Below are 17,707 nucleotides of genomic sequence, written 5' to 3' on the forward strand. Positions count from 1 at the left end.
GGAATATTTTTTGTTAATTTAGGATTAAAAATAATCATGTCTTGCTGAACAGGACCTAAGACACAAATGATCAAGTTAACTTTTCACTTCATCATAAGACCCGAAAGAAATCGGAAACTTACCTGCTAACAGCCTGTCCAACATTCCTCATCGCCGATGTCATTATCTCAGTAGTGAGGCTTTCAGCAAAGATGACACCGTCCTGTCCGATCCCACTATCAGCTGCCAAACTGGTACTGCTCAGCTCTCTCTCTGCCTTTTCAATCGCTTCCGCAACTATCTTCTCAGCAAGCACTGTCTTCTTATCAAGATCAATGTGAATTTGAGGGACATCGAGATGAAAAATTCTAGATTTCTGGTAGATGTTGCTAAATTTTGAATTAGAAACTGGCTTACTACTAGCAAGTGAATCTGGTCTGGGAAAGCGTGGACATGAATTTCCAGTGCAGTCATGGAGCTCCTTCCGGTCACAATACCTGCAAGCCTGACTTACCAGAGGTGACAACTTTTCTGCATAAGTGACCCTATCGGCCGCTTTTGTGGTCTCAGACATGTGGAAGACTACAGATCCTGAACTCAGCTCTAAAGCGTCATCCACTACTTTGTTAGCATACTGTTCGATAGCCTGAACAACAGTCTCTCCATAACCACACCCACTCAAGCTGCCCGTACTGTGGGAAAACCTGTGATTTTGGGAGGAAGGCTGAAGAGACGCGGGAAATTCTGGCTCGAGGTGAGACTCGGCATCTTCGTCGCATCCATTTTTTTCATAAAGGCAAGAATCTGTTAAGGATTTTGGCAAGCCAACTGTAGATGTCGTCAGCTCTTTTTTAACATCTTTTGTAATGTTGTGAGCGAGAGAGGTTGAAAAACTATACAGTTCCAAGCACTCATTTCTGCATGTATCCCGTGTCCATTCACAAGTCGGGTTTTTATGAAGGTAACCTCCACTTATTTTACTTTGTCTTTTTTTATCCACTCCTTGCTGGTGTTCTTTACTTAAGAATAGTAACAGTTCATCATTGGTTTTCACCTGTGAGCTTTGCACAGGGAACATTTTTGAGTTGCACTTCATTTTGGCTGTCTTAGATGCTTCTTGTAATCCTGACTTAACAGACCGATAAGCAAGTCTATTGGCATACTGGTCCATTATTAACTCACTATCACCACCTTCCTGTTTTAGTATTTGGATAATGTGACCTGCGTACTCATCTGTCACACTTTCGCAGCTGGGATACTTGTATGTCAGACCTGACAGACAAGAACTTGGTGGTAATGAAAGAAGAAATGAATCTACTTCTCCTGGGTGTGCTACAGCCTCTATATCCGTCTTCTCTTCTGATCTATAATCTTGGTCACTATCAACGTAACTGTTCCTCTTCTGCCTGAAAAGCATACAACTTCTAACTTTTGCTATTTTTTCAGCTTCTGTAATGACCTCCGCTGCCATATCACCTGCAAAATCGCATAATGTTTGTAAGTTTTCATCTAAGCAATTTAAAAAAGTAGGTGATATGCTTCTTTGACTTTGTACATTTAAGCAAGGGCTTTTAACCTTGGGTTCTTGAATTATTTTATTATCCAAATGGGAAGCTGCCATTTCGGTTGCGAGAGAAATGATGTGTACTGCTAACGCATCTGCAAACTGAACTTTCTTCCCTGAGGGCTCTGGCTTCACGTCCATTTCTGGCTGCTCTTCATCTTCACTACTTTCTACTTCTTCTGAGAGAGATCGCATGAGTTTCAACATGAACTCTTCTTTTTCTATAGTATTTTGTTCATTTTCAGACAAACTGCTGACAGACGAGTTGTGAGGTGTAGAAGGTGGTGTGGCAGGTGCAAACTCTTTTGCTAACTCCCCCTTGAGCTTTTTGGTTAACTTCCTGACGTCCCATTCAGAAGCAGCCTGGGATGGGACTAGAGGAGTTGATGGAGGAGTATCAGGTATCACATTCCCGTCTCTGATTTTCTGTTTATCTTCCACGTGCAAACCATCTGCACATGTGAGCACTGGGGATGAGAAACTATGTGAATGGGCAAAAGGGTTCTCCTGCCCAAAACGCCAGGGCTCAAGTGCTGTATCATTCAAACTATGCTTTTTCACAGATTTGTCCTTAGCAATTTCCTTCAAATCGGGTTTCTGACCTGCTGCAGTTGGACAAGGTGGTAGTGTCTCTAAAGAAAATCCATGAGCCATATAACCTTTACATTCCAGAACACAATCCTTTCTTTCTGAAAGTGAACAGTGAGTTAAATGATCTTGAGCTTCAGGAAACTTGGGGAACTTTTCCGAGGTCAACTGTGACTCATCTCCAGGAATAGGCAAGTCTTCCTTGTGGAGTGCATTTTTATCTACATTTGGGATCACTGATTTGCTTTTGTCTATGGAATGTTTAACAATAGATTTAGATAATCGATCAGCAAACATGTCCTTCTTGCTAGCCTCACTCTGTTGCAGTGTTGCTTGATCACAGTGAAAAGGAGGGGTTTTTCCCTTTACTGTTTTAGTTAAACAGTCTTTGTGTTTATCCATTGTTTTTGTAACTTTGAATGATGTCACTGAATCTAAAGTTTCATTTACTACTGTATGCACCACTGCCACAGAAAAATTGCTAATAATCACAGGATCACTCGTTACTTTTGAAGAGCTCTCCATTTCAATATCATCATTAGTTGGTTTAACATCATTCTGGTTACCCGGATGGTGTTCTGAAGGTAAACAAATATTCCTGAGACAAGCTACCTCCTCTTCTTTGTTTTTTGTGGCAACCCCTGCTTGGGTAGAACCACCATTCAAATTACTATCATCAGATGATGGATGAGACTTTGCCTGATACATATTAGATGAAACATGATATGGGAGAAGGGCACTTCCTGCCAAGGGCACTGGTATAGAAGTAACAACTCCAGAAGTACAAAACAAGGCCTGTTGTACTGTGTATTCCTTTTTATATTCCTGCACTGGTTTTGTCACCATAATTGTTTGACCATTAGAAGTAGGGGAAAATGTAGAAGTCTGTGTCGATGGCACTACATTTTCTGCACTCACGTACTTAATGTTATCTGTGGAAACACTAACTGCTGCCTTTGTCGTGAAGGTCACGTCAACTTGAGACAGCTCAATGAACGCTTCCTGTATTACAGATTCAGACAAATCTTTTGCATAGGACTTCACTACTTTGTCTTCATAGTCAAATGACAGACACTGTGGAGATGCAGGTGTTGGAGGATACGAAAACTGACACACTTCCATGATGCCTTCAAAAACAAGTTCTTCAGCAAGATCTGCAGCAAACCTAGCAACAGTGTTTGTAAAGATCTGCTTCTTTACATACTGTAAATCTTTTAGAGCATTTGCGAAAGCTTCACTCACCAAAAAATTAGCCAGACCACTAATGGCACGTTCTTTCAACGAAAACGCACGCTGCCTTCTCAGTTCATTAAATGCCATCTGAAAAACGGATGATGTCAATTTGACGGCTAATTGGCACAAAGCATTGGTACATGAAAAGACTCCTTTCTGTAAGTCTTTAAATGCACTGCCAAAACTTTTCTCCACAAGATCTGCTGCAAATTTCTGAATGCTATCTTTAATCATTGAGGATTTATTTTTAGATTTACTTTTTTGATCAAGGCTTCCACACTTAAGAGCTACCATTTTATTTTCTCCCTTTTTAATACCATTAATGTTGGATGTTGCATTTGTATGTTGGGTATAAAGAACCGAGCCCAGTACTTCACATGAAAGGCTATCTGCGTAATCTTCATAGGTATAATACACAGAATCATGATTTTCATGAATCCTATCTTCACCAATATCTGTTTGGCAAAAACATTCAGCAGAAGTGCAGCCTCCAAGAGGACTAAAAGCAGAGGATCGAATAGGGCTAAACAAACCACTGTCTTCCCCTGATGCCTTCACTGGGCGGGGAGAATCTGGAGCATCACACAGGTTACTGTAAGGGGATTCTGGTTTACGAGGAGTTGGCTTCCTAACATTAGCTGGGAGAGCTGGACGATCAAACTTGAATTTTTGAGGATTCATTGTAGTGGTTACAGAACACAATTTTTCATGTTTGTGCCCTTTTTTTGGTGACAGCTTCCCTATGGCAGGATCTTTTAGAAATGGACAAGCAGACTCCAAAGTCTGTTCTAGTTCATCAAACTGATCAAAACTATCGAAAAACTCACTTACTTCTGAGTCTGAATCCTCAATATCATCTTTCATCACAGGAATTTTAGGTAACTCAAGTTTTGCTTTTAAACTTTTTTGATATCCTTCTTCATCCAAGAAAATAACAGGACTTGGACTTGAGCATTCTGATTCAGACGAGTAGGCAGGAGAAGAAGAGAACAACTGTTTCTGCACATCAGCATCACTATCTTTATCTGAAGCAGTAGATGACCTATAGAAACTCCTTTGGACCCAAGGCTCAGAAACTGATGTCGTGACTGAAGGTTTCACAGAAGGCAGTTCTTTATGTCCCAGAATACTTATTAAAGAAGCAGAAGGTTTAGCCAATGACTTCTGCCACCCAGAGCCAACCAGAACCCTGAAATCATGGGTTTCTAAACGGTGACCAGAAATAGTCTGTGAAGCAGCATCACACTGGCTCCTTAGTGCAGTAATGTTTATTCCTACAGAAAAAGAATAAAATTATTATTCTTGAACAGAATTTTTTAATTAATTTAAATCAATGGGAATAAGTAGACTTGAAGCATGAAATATTTATTTGTACTGTGTCTTCTACACTATATTGTTTAACAGGTTCATCCCAAATCATACTTAAAAGCAAGTACATGCTTTATTTTACCCCACATCTGGGAATACCTGGTCTACAGAATGCCTAGCACACTGTCGCATGTTAGAAACACTAATATTTAGGTGACTCTGTCAGCTAAGTCTGCTCAAATTTGAACTTAGGCATGTTCCAAACGCTTAATGTAATAAGGGAAACAGTACTTGAACAGTACTACCTAAATAAGAAGAGAAAGAACAAAACTAAAAACCAGATAACGATGAACTTAAAATCACAAGGAAATTAATTCCTCAATCAGAAAAAAAGATTTAGATGCTTAAACTTGATCAAATTTCAAAATAAATTTCAACTGAACAAGTCTGCCTTAAAACTTTTAAAACTGAACTTTACACCTTAATTCTCTATTTCAAGAAAAAAATCTAGTAAAGAACAAACCATCATTATATGGCTTTGAAGTCTCTTCCTCCTCTAAGTGCTCAAAGGCAGTGACAAAGTCATCTTCAATGGAAGATACTGACTGGTTAGTATCGTCATCATCTTCATTAGTGGCCTCAAGTCGGCACTTCTGATGCAAACATGTGTCCAGGGTGTACCTTATACCCATAGCATATTTACTTAGGAGACTAAAGATAAAATCAATTCTGAGTCTTGGTAATGTAGATGACACTCTCATGACACAAAGCATTCCAGGATGATGACTCTTGGGAAAGATAAGAGATGATAAGAATAATTTTAATTTCAAAATATATTATACTTATAAGACATATTACCTGGAAATGAAGCCTAGAAATAACATGATCCCATTTTAAAAAAAAAGAAGAAGAAGAAGAAAAGAAACACATGCATCCTGAAAGGCTCCCTGGTTTTGTAATGTTTAATTCTTTTCCTCATTCTTTCTCTACAATACTTCTCACTTCTCAATCTCTTTTTCTCCCATCTTTCTCTTATCCAGGTATTCAAATTCTACCTATTCTATCTCCTTAAATGTTACAGAACCTGCTATCCATTCCTTTGACAATTATGTTTTCCTGTATTATTGTACAGTCCTGTGATTTTTCTTATTTGATCATTCACCTAGTTCACCAACTACACTGTAAACTGCTTGAGGACAGGAACCAGGTCTTAGTCTTTCTGTATCCCATTTTCCCGTAGCTTTTAGTATGATACCACATTCTCTCCTATCATAAAAGAATCATCCCCTCCTTTTACCTAAATTCCCCTAGTATTTCAATTTACAATAATGTTTATAGCTTTGATTAAAAATAGAAGTCGCCAGATTTTTCCATATTATTTTTAAAAATGTAAATATTGACAAATGACTTATTCAAAAAACTAGAAATTAGATAAAATAGCTAATCACCTCTTGTATCCTAGCAAATAAAACAAAGTAAGTATAAATGAAAAATATAATTAAGGAAATGAAGAGAGCAGTTCTACCTTTATCTGTAAATCTCATAACGAACACAGTGGTATTTTATACTTCAGGGAATAAGTAATTCAAATTTTAAATATACTAATAATTCAATTTTCAGGAGGGAAAACATACAATTCAGTTTTCTTTGAAGTATTAACAACAAAGTAATACTTAATAAAGAACTAAAAGCTCAATGTCACAAAACTAATGACCTTTTGGAAATGATGACATTTTTGTTTATAAACAAAGAACATATCTTCAGATATCCATTTTATATGGAATTTTTTAAACAAGAAAATGAGTTAAAGTATGTTCTCTAAAACATACAGCACAATATTTACACAAATTTGAAACTGGAAATAAGAGGGAAAAATTCCTATGACTTATACACAGGTAGCAGTTCAAGAAATCCAGAAATAATCAAATTTTAGAAAAAAATTAATATGTACTTGCATACCACTTATAGAGCTTCACACATGGAAAATCTAATTTAAAGCTATGACCAAAATTATTTTACCCTTCAGTGATTTCAAAGATTCTTGAGTTAGATTTCTTATGAATCATATTTCCTTGAGATGGCATTAAACAAAAAGAAACTTCACCCAAGCATTTAAAAGTTTAATACACTAAATCAAATGTCACTGTAAAATTTGCCAACAAAAACTCATTAGAAATAATATATAAAAGTTACCTGGTTTAGAGGACCATTGTTTATATCTGATGATTTATTTATATCCTTCATACAAATAATTTCATTTTCATTTAGACTGCAGAAGTGCAGTGAATTCAGAAGATCTGGGAGTTCCAAAGAAACTGCAGCCAAATCCTAATTTAAAGCAATAACACAATAAATAACACTGTAGCATAACACTTTTGTTAAAGTCCCTATAATGTGGCCTTATAAAAAAATCATAAGGTCTACTGGTTAATAAATTTTCCACTTCATTAATACTTAACATACGCAGTTTCCTGGCCACAATCAATTTTGTAAAAACTCAAAAATAAAATGTACTAAAATATTTTTAAATGACTATTTCTGTAGCCTTTTAAACATAATGATACCAAGCTATAACAAAATTTTACAGGGTTATCTCACACATCCACGACAATTTAGGCATTTAATAGTTTTTAGCTGCAAATGTCAACCTGCAGTCCTAAAGTTTAACCATGGAATTTTTCTTTTTTTTTTTTTCTTTGTTTTTATTTCCATTACTCTAGGAGGTGGATCAAAAAAGATCTTGCTGTGATTTATGTCAAAGAGTGTTCTTCCTATGTTTTCCTCTAAGAGTTTTATAGTGTCCAGTCTTACATTTAGGTCTCTAATCCATTTTGAGTTTATTTTTGTGTATGGTGCTAGGGAGTATTCTAATTTCATTCTTTTACATGTAGCTGTCCAGTTTTCCCAGCACCACTTATTGAAGAGACTGTCTTTTCTCCATTGTATATCTTTGCCTCCTTTGTCATAGATTAGTTGACCATAGGTGCACGGGTTTATCTCTAGGCTTTCTATCTTGTTCCATTGATCTATGTTTCTGTTTTTGTGCCAGTACCATATTGTCTTGATTACTGTAGCTTTGTAGTATAGTCTGAAGTCAGGGAGTCTGATTCCTCCAGCTCCGTTTTTTTCCCTCAAGACTGCTTTGGCTATTCGGGGTCTTTTGTGTCTCCATACAAATTTTAAGATAATTTGTTCTAGTTCTGTAAAAAATGCCACTGGTAATTTGATAGGGATTGCATTGAATCTGTAGATTGCTTTGGGTAGTATAGTCATTTTCACAATGTTGATTCTTTCAATCCAAGAACATGGTATATCTCTCCATCTGTTGGTATCATCTTTAATTTCTTTCATCAGTGTCTTATAGTTTTCTGCATACAGGTCTTTTGTCTCCTTAGGCAGGTTTATTCCTAGGTATTTTATTCTTTTTGTTGCAATGGTAAATGGGAGTGTTTCCTTAATTTCTCTTTCAGATTTTTCATCATTAGTGTATAGGAATCCAAGAGATTTCTGTGCATTAATTTTGTATCCTGCAACTTTACCAAATTCATTAATTAGCTCTAGCAGTTTTCTGGTGGCAGTTTTAGGATTCTCTATGTATAGTATCATGTCATCTGCAAACAGTGACAGTTTTACTTCTTTTTTTCCAATTTGTATTCCTTTGATTTTTTTCTTCTTTGATTGCTGTGACTAAAACTTCCAAAACTATGTTGAATAACAGTGGCAAGAATGGACATCCTTGTCTCGTTCCTGATCTTAGAGGAAATGCTTTCAGTTTTTCATCGTTGAGAATGATGTTTGCTGTGGGTTTGTCATATATGGCCTTTATTATGTTGAGGTAGGTTCCCTCTATGCCCACTTTCTGGAGAGTTTTTATCATAAATTGGTGTTGAATTCTCTCAAAAGCTTTTTCTGCATCTATTGAGATGATCATATGGTTTTTATTCTTCAATTTGTTAATATGGTGTATTACATTGATTGATTTGCATATATTGAAGAACCCTTGCATCCCTGGATAAATCCCAGTTGATTGTGGTGTATGATCTTTTTCAATGTGTTGTTGGATTCTGTTTGCTAGTATATTGTTGAGGATTTTTGCATCTATATTCATCAATGATACTGGTATGCAATTTTCTTTTTTTGTAGTGTCTTTGTCTGGTTTTGGTATCAGGGTGATGGTGGCCTCATAGAATGAGTTTGGGAGTGTTCCTTCCTCTGCAATTTTTTGGAAGAGTTTGAGAAGGATGGGTGTTAGCTCTTCTCTAAATGTTTGATAGAATTCACCTGTGAAGCCATCTGGTCCTGGACTTTTGTTTGTTGGAAGATTTTTAATCACAGTTTCAATTTCATTACCTGTGATTGGTCTGTTCATATTTTCTGTTTCTTCCTGGTTCAGTCTTGGAAGGTTATACCTTTCTAAGAATTTGTCCATTTCTTCCAGGTTGTCCATTTTATTGGCATAGAGTTGCTTGTAGTAGTCTCTTAGGATGCTCTCTAGTTCTTCGGTGCCTGTTGTAACTTCTCCTTTTTCATTTCTGATTTTATTGATTTGAGTCCTCTCCGTCTTTTTCTTGATGAGTCTGGCTAATGGCTTATCAATTTTGTTTATCTTCTCAAAGAACCAGCTTTCAGTTTCATTGATCTTTGCTATTGTTTTGTTTCTATTTCATTTATTTCCACTCTGATCTTTATGATTTCTTTCCTTCTGCTAACTTTGGGTTTTGTTTGTTCTTCTTTCTCTAGTTTCTTTAGGTGTAAGGTTAGATTGTTTACTTGAAATTTTTCTTGTTTCTTTAGGTAGGCTTGTATAGCTATAAACTTCCCTCTTAGAACTGTTTTTGCTGCATCCCATAGGTTTTGGGTCGTCGTGCTTTCATTGTCATTTGTCTATAGGTATTTTTTGATTTCCTCTTTGATTTCTTCAGTGATCTCTTGGTTATTTAGTAACGTATTGTTTAGCCTCCATGTGTTTGTGTTTTTTACGTTTTTTTCCCTGTAATTCATTTCTAATGTCATAGCGTTGTGGTCAGAAAAGATGCTTGATATAATTTCAATTTTCTTAAATTTACTGAGGCTTGATTTGTGACCCAAGATGTGATCTATCCTGGAGAATGTTCCGTGCGCACTTGAGAAGAACGTGTAATCTGCTGTTTTTGGATGGAATGTCCTATAAATATCAATTAAATCTATCTGGTCTATTGTGTCATTTAAAGCTTCTGTTTCCTTATTTATTTTCATTTTGGATGATCTGTCCATTGGTGTAAGTGAGGTGTTAAAGTCCCCCACTATTATTGTGTTACTGTCGATTTCCTCTTTTATAGCTGTTAGCAGTTGCCTTATGTATTGATCCCTTGATCATTATGTAGTGTCCTTCCTTTGTCTCTTGTAACATTCTTTATTTTAAAGTCTATCTTATCTGATATGAGTATAGCTACTCCAGCTTTCTTCTGATTTCCATTTGCATGGAATATCTTTTTCCATCCCCTCACTTTCAGTCTGTATGTGTTCCTAGGTCTAAAGTGGGTCTCTTGTAGACAGCATATATATGGGTCTTGTTTTTGTATCCATTCAGCAAGCCTGTGTCTTTTGGTTGGAGCATTTAATCCATTCATGTTTAAGGTAATTATCGATGTGTATGTTCCTATGACCATTTTCTTAATTGTTTTGGGTTTGTTTTTGTAGGTCCTTTTCTTCTCTTGCGTTTCCCACTTAGAGAAGTTCCTTTAGCAGTTGTTATAGAGCTGGTTTGGTGGTGCTGAATTCTCTTAGCTTTTGATTGTCTGTAAAGCTTTTGATTTCTCCATCAAATCTAAATGAGATCCTTGCCGGGTAGAGTAATCTTGGTTGTAGGTTCTTCCCTTTCATCACTTCAAGTATATCATGCCACTCCCTTCTGGCTTGTAGAGTTTCTGCTGAGAAATCAGCTGTTAACCTTATGGGAGTTCCCTTGTAGGTTATTTGTCGTTCTTCCCTTGTTGCTTTCAGTAATTTTTCTTTGTCTTTAATTTTTGCCACTTTGATTACTATGTGTCTCTGCGTGTTTCTCCTTGGGTTTATCCTGTATGGGACTCTCTGCACTTCCTGGACTTGGGTGGCTATTTCCTTTCCCACGTTAGGGAAGTTTTCGACTATAATCTCTTCAAATATTTTCTCTGGTCCTTTCTCTCTCTCTTGTCCTTCTGGGACCCCTATAATGCGAATGTTGTGTTTAATGTTGTCCCAGAGGTCTCTCATGCTGTCTTCATTTCTTTTCATTCTTTTTTCTTTAGTCTGTTCCACAGCAGTGAATTCCACCATTCTGTCTTCCAGGTCACTTATCCGTTCTTCTGCCTCAGTTATTCTGCTATTGATTCCTTCTAGTGTAGTTTTCATTTCAGTTATTGTATTGGTCATCTCTGTTTGTTTGTTCTTTAATTCTTCTAGGTCTTTGTTAATCATTTCTTGCATCTTCTCAGTCTTTGCCTCCATTCTTATTCCGAGGTCCTGGATCATCTTCACTATCATTATTCTGAATTCTTTTTCTGAAAGGTTGCCTACCTCCACTTCATTTCGTTGTTTTTCTGGGGTTTTTTCTTGTTCCTTCATCTGGTATATAGCCCTCTGCCTTTTCATCTTGTCTATCTTTCTGTAAATGTGGTTTTTGTTCCACAGGCTGCAGGATTGTAGTTTTTCTTGCTTCTGTTGTCTGCCCTCTGGTGGTTGAGGCTATCTAAGAGGCTTGATGGGAGGCTCTGGTCAACCATGGAATTTTTCAAATGGGATTCTTGCCTATAGAATATACTTCTTTGGAGCTTAAGTTACATATTTATAAAATCCAAGTCTATTTTTCTGCCTTTCCTCTCTAAGGTATTATATCAGACTTTACTGAAAATTTTATGAAGATGTAAAGGAAAAGAAAATGCCTTTGTTTTTCTTCTCATTTGTCCTTTTGATGTAACTGTTTTGCCCAGTTAAAAGAATTATTAACATCTTTGACCCTTCATAGGGTATTTTCCTGGTTTTATCAGTAATTCTTAAAGAGGAGGTAGAGTATGAAAGAAATATTTTGGATACTTCTTTCAGCCTTACGTTCTCGGGACTATATCTTCTCTTGTGCCTTCTGTCTAAACTATTTCTTTCAGGCAAGAGCACAATCAAGACACACAGCAGAGTTTTCATTCATCATCACCTGATATGCATTATCTTTATAAATAATGCAGTGTTGCTTCTTCTACTAGGAGATGCTTTACTGCCACAAAAGGAAGCACGGCAATCACAAATTTTAAGAAGCGGTACAAGGTGAAAAAAAGTACACCTACCACATCTACACGAGCTTCAACTCCTCTTCACGTAACTGTGGAGCTTTCCTTTGCTGATCCTAATCTCAACTGTCAGTCCCTTTACAAATACCTGCCTAAATCAAACAGGCTAAAATTTTCACAACTTTTTACAAATTTTATCCTTTAAATTTAACTCTATCTCAATTAAAAACATAAGAATATGACTGTTGAAGCTAGATTATAAAAACATCAAAATAAAAAATAAACCTTTCAGTCTACATTATGACAGAATGGAGAAAACATCAGCCTGCAGTTTGCAACCTTCTCAGATAAGTGACTTTTGTGGTCTCTTAACCTAAAACTGCTTTCTGTCATAACAAGGACGCTTGGTGAAAACACTAAAAGTGAAAATGTCCAAGGCACACTCAAAAATTGATCTCAAAATGTCATCTTTTAACTTTAAATAGGAATGATAACAGAATAGTTTAATGTAAATTTGGGGCTAATAAGGCAAATTTTCCATGCTCTTAAAATTTGTTCCACATAATCTCTCAGGGCCCTTTCCAGTTCAATAAATCGACCATACCTGTATATGAGCAGCATCTGTTTCTTCATTAAAACCTAGAAATGTGACCTGAATAAAAAAGGAATAAAGATCCATTAAAATTTTAAAGTCTTGTCTCAATTAGACTGTTGACAGAGCTGAGAAACAGCAAAAAAAAGCACACTAAGCATTAAAATGCTGCTGTCGTGGACAGGATGATTAATTTTTTCTAAGATGATCACAAAGTATTTTCACCAAAGATTTGGCTCCAGAACTGAGGTTCCTAAACCTCCCCCACAGCCACTTCATTAGCCAGTTCAATCAATTCTAGTCCCCAAACGTATCTCACATGTACCCACTTCTCTCCATAGCCCCTGATGCCACTTCTCACCTGTGCACCTCCAATCCTCTCCCACCTGCCCCAGGAATTATCCTGTCATTTCCCTGTCGAAACCTTTCCAGGCTTCTCAGTGCAAAGTCCTAACACAGGGCCCAAGGCTCTGGCTTAGCTGGTGCCTTCAACTTTCCCTCACTTTCATTCATACACATGGGCCCCTTTCTGGGTCCAGAACACACCAGAACATTCTTGCCTAGGGGCTTCAGAGTGGTGCCCTTTCAACCTGGATCTCTATTCCATGGATGTTTACATGCCTAGCTCCTCCTCATTCTTTAAGTTCCAACCTAAATGTCACCTCCTCAGAGAGGCCTTCCCTGGGCACCCCCAAGGCTACCTCCTGATTGACTCTTTGGGATATCATCACTTTTTTCCTTCAATGCCTTTACACAGAGATTTCTCTGCAAAAGTTTATGTAAATTAAATTACTGAAGAAAATCTAATGGCCTGAGGAAATGTCACACTATTAAGTAAAAAGGACAAGTTACAGAAATATGATATAGACTAGGCACACAATTTCAACCTTATTTTTAAAAACATATGCATGGAAAATAATACTGGATGATAATATACCAAATTATAAGCAGTGATTAACTCTCAATGATGGAATTATAAGTGATCTTATTTTTCTCTACTCTTTTCCCCCATGGTTTTTTCTTTCTTAATTCACAGGATTAATGATAGTCATTTTCTTTTTTATGCTTTCAGTATTTCTTATTTTTCTATATGGATGACGTACACTTTTATAACCTGAAAAAGTATTATTTTAAAAATTTATATTCCTTTTATGTCTTTGACATCATAAGAAGAAATTTTGGTCACTTGAAGATAGACTAGTAAACTGTCTACTAAGCAAGTACTGTGACTAAAAATATGAAGCACTTAAATGGCAGCAATACAGATAATCAATTCTCAAGCATTAATGGAAAACAGCATAGTTGAAATACAAAGCAACACTCAATATACTTTAGAGATTTCTTTCTGATAATTAAAAAGCAAGTCAGAATCTTAGATTATTCCAGAATCTTTATTCTCATTAATTATGGGTACTACTTCACAGAAACGTTACAGTTAATTTCCAGGTACCTAGGTAAGTTATTAACCTGCAGGAGCCTGTCTCCTCACCTATAAAACTTAAGGTAACACACCTCCTCTCCCACAGTTGTGAGGATTAATTAGATAATGTGAAGGAAAGTGCCTAGCACATCATAGGCACTCAATAACAAAGAGACACTCAAATAACAAGTTTCCTTCCTTTCTTCAAAAAGATACTTGGAGATATCTATAGCCTAAAATGAGAAATTCCTTCTATTCTTTCAAGTTTCCTTTCACTGAATACAAAAGAGAAAATAAGCTGGCATAGGGTTTTGAAGGTGCCAGTAGAAGTTTGAATTTCCCATTGATTAAGGAATGTGGGCTCAGAGGGGCACTGTGTAAGCAACTGGAGAGAGACGGCTGGAAAACTGTTTGAGGGCAGAGGACACAGAAGACTTGTCACGCTTGGCAACAGCTGAGGAGACTAGGAGTGGCTTGGCTTTACTAAAATAAAGTAAAAAAGGATAAAAAAGAGGAGAACAGCCAAGAGCCACAGCACTGAGCTGATACAAAAAGAAGAGGCACAGGTCAGAGACCATTACAGGGTCTGAAAGGTGTGCTCACCATCCTATGGAACTACTTCAAATACAGTTTCTCAAGGAATATGAAAGAAAATCATTCCCAAAAATAATAATCAAGATTTTTTATTAGAACCCTGATTTCAAAAAAATTTTTAAATTCACATATTTACTGGTTTTGAGCTTCAATGGCCCAATACCCTATCTCTCTTCTTTGGTAACATAAATGTATTGATGGACTATGGCTATACTGTTGAAAAAAATTTAACTCCTTTTTATAGTAGTAAGTTCAAACAAAGGCTGGAAACGCTGATGCAACAGAGAAATAGATGAGCAAGTAGTATATCATATCCGTAAGGTGGTAAATATCTTAATTTCAAAATAAACGTACCACTACTTTTTCATTTTGAACCAAAGCACTGAATTTAAACAACCAAGAAAACAATAACCCAAAAAATAAATATAAGAAATAAGTATATATTTTATTTCAGAGTAGAAAATTTTAGTATGAAAGTCCCAATTACTGAACATAGCAGAAATCATCTAATACAGTGCTGTGTGTCTGATGAGTGGCAGGTAATGCCTGTGCAGTGAATTAAATGTGCTCATTATAATACACTAATGTTAGCAGGTATTTAATATTTAAAACAGGTACTTCTCACACATGTATTAATGTGAAGAAATTTTAGGCATTCTAAAAATAGACGATGCAGTTCTACAAAGATACATGAAAATACATTGTGCTGCATTAGGAAAGGGTATAGAGAGTAATCTGTCAAACCTCAGTCAAATTGGCATGTTCATCCTGCTTTAAACAGTCCTCTGCTGATACACTGCATAGTTCCTTCTCACTCTGCAATAAAGACTTTACAGACTGGAACACATCTTCACTGAAGCTCTGAAAATAAAAGATATTCTTAATTTACTTAATTCTAAGACAAGGTAAAAAATCCTGGTGATGGATTAAATGAAGAGTCACTAACTTTCCAACGAATATTCACTGGAAACCTTTTGATGTAACAGAACTCAACTCAGCTGAGAGGAAGAAAGAACAAAAGGCTAAAGTAGAGCTCCAAGTGTTCAACACACACATGCCACAGCCCAGTCACTCAACCCACTGGAGACCACGAGGCCCTCAGCCAGGTTCTCTCACTCTCACCCTGCACTAAAACCTAACAGATCACATGTCTGATTTCCAAGTCACTGGCAGAACAGGAGCAGCAATTTATATAAGGAGACGATGTGGAAGCTAATAGTAAGGTATGCTAACAACGTGATGACTCTCATAACAAAGTTGGAGATGGAAAAAAAGAAAGAGATAATAACTCAAAATAAGGCTTTTCAGGGGTCTTAAAGCAGCTGTATGATGAAAATGAGGGAAGGCATTCCAGACTGGAAAGAGAAAGATGTCACAAGTGCAAAGAAACAGAGGGAGGAAAAAGTTACATTAAAAAATGGGGGGCTTCCCTGGTGGCGCAGTGGTTGAGAATCTGCCTGCCAATGCAGGGGACACGGGTTCGAGCCCTGGTCTGGGAAGATCCCACATGCCGCGGAGCAGCTAGGCCCATGAGCCACAATTACTGAGCCTGCGCGTCTGGAGCCTGTGCTCCGCAACAAGAGAGGCCGCGATAGTGAGAGGCCCGCGCACCGCGATGAAAAGTGGCCCCCGCTTGCCACAACTGGAGAAAGCCCTCGCACAGAAACGAAGACCCAACACAGCCAAAAATAAATAAATAAATAAATGTACTAGGAATTTGAAAGATTTACATAAACTTGGAGGTGATTTCCTATCAATTAAAATAGAATTAAATTGTATTTTAAAAAAAAATTGCCTCTAAAAAAAAAAAATGGGTATTAAATTTGGACATAAACAGAACATTAATTTCTCTCTACCTTCTGATTTGTTGATCTGCTCTTCTATCAGAAATGTCCTTACTCCCCAATGTTCCCCTGTAGAAATCCTACCCATCCCAAGACCTGTGAAGATTTTCCCATCCCTTAGTCATAATAAATCTCTAAGTTCCTACTGTATTGTTTGCACATTAAGATCATCTAACCTATATCACAACATGTTATAATAACTGCTTTCATATATAGTCTTTCCTACCCATTAAACCAAATTACTGAGGTCAGAGATTGTCTTTTACTCTATTTATTTCCCCAGATTTCAGTACGTCACATACAAGATGAACTCAATAAATGTTCGCTAATTTTAATAAATTAAAAATTAGTGGAAATCTTATCTAAGAGAAGGGATGCAAATATGAAATCAAAGCAATTAAGAAAAAATGCAATGTTAAATTTGAACTTTCAATATGAACTCAAGATTCTTCAGATGTATGTACTACATTTTCCCATTGATACATCATAGAAGCAATGACCCTCAGTAGCAATGAGCATACCCAGCACACAGATTTTGATTTCTAAATACCATTCACCAATTAAAAGAACTAGATCCCCCTTGACAGAATGGCTGGTTCCAGGTCTGAGGCAGAAATGTATGAAGTGTGGCTGGGACATCTTATTGTGAAAGAATGCAAGGACATGCAGATTAACTGGGTTATTTCAAAAGAACACAGAAGCCAACTTGAACGAATTCCCATTGGCCAAATTTGGGATAATCTGAGCATCAAAAAATAAAAATGATAATGAAGTATAACAACTGAATTTAAAAAAAAAACTACAAGTCCATTAAAAGAGACAGATAAAAAGGGTGGGGATTGGGGGAGTGTGCTACTTTACATTAGAATGCTGGCTAACAGATATGAACAGAATGACAAAATTTAAAAATTCCGTTTGTAACTCCCTCCAATGTAATTACTGACTTAGGAAAGGATCATCAATTACCCTAATCCACTGGGTTAAAAGCTATTGGGGAACAAGATACACTGTTCTGCAACATCACCTTACACATTATTTATTAATAGTGTTAATTACAAAGGGATTATGTGTCTTTAGATTGGAGATATCTGGTGGTTACAACTTATCTACCTGGTCAAGCCTGGCACTAACAATATGCACTGCCTGCCTGATCTGACAGAGTGGAATGACCATGACATCATCTTTGAGGTGTTCCTGCTGAACCTAACCACAGGGAAAAACAAATGAACTCAGAATATGGGAATGTTCTACAAGATAACTGGTACAGACTCTTCCAAAGATTTGCCATCATGAGAAAAGAATCTAGACCATTGAACTGGAGCAGACTGGGGGAGACCAAAGAAACAC

The 17,707-nt window shown here is 36.8% G+C and overlaps 1 protein-coding gene across 5 annotated transcripts in view; it reads right to left on the reverse strand.

The window, feature by feature from the left end:
* AKAP11 (A-kinase anchoring protein 11) overlaps positions 1-17,707 on the reverse strand; it is a 53,300-nt gene that overhangs the window by 20,850 nt on the left and 14,743 nt on the right. For all 5 annotated transcript variants that reach the window (XM_068527060.1, XM_068527059.1, XM_068527057.1 and 2 more), the window contains exons 3-7: positions 15,261-15,377; positions 12,515-12,562; positions 6,866-7,000; positions 5,196-5,460; positions 123-4,638 (exon numbers count right to left, since the gene is read on the reverse strand). In XM_068527060.1, the coding sequence (XP_068383161.1) occupies positions 123-4,638; positions 5,196-5,460; positions 6,866-7,000; positions 12,515-12,562; positions 15,261-15,377 (5,081 nt within the window). The remainder of the gene's footprint in view (positions 1-122; positions 4,639-5,195; positions 5,461-6,865; positions 7,001-12,514; positions 12,563-15,260; positions 15,378-17,707) is intronic.

This window comes from Eschrichtius robustus, chromosome 18 (genome assembly GCF_028021215.1).
Source record: "Eschrichtius robustus isolate mEscRob2 chromosome 18, mEscRob2.pri, whole genome shotgun sequence".
Classification (NCBI taxonomy): Eukaryota; Metazoa; Chordata; class Mammalia; order Artiodactyla; family Eschrichtiidae; genus Eschrichtius; species Eschrichtius robustus.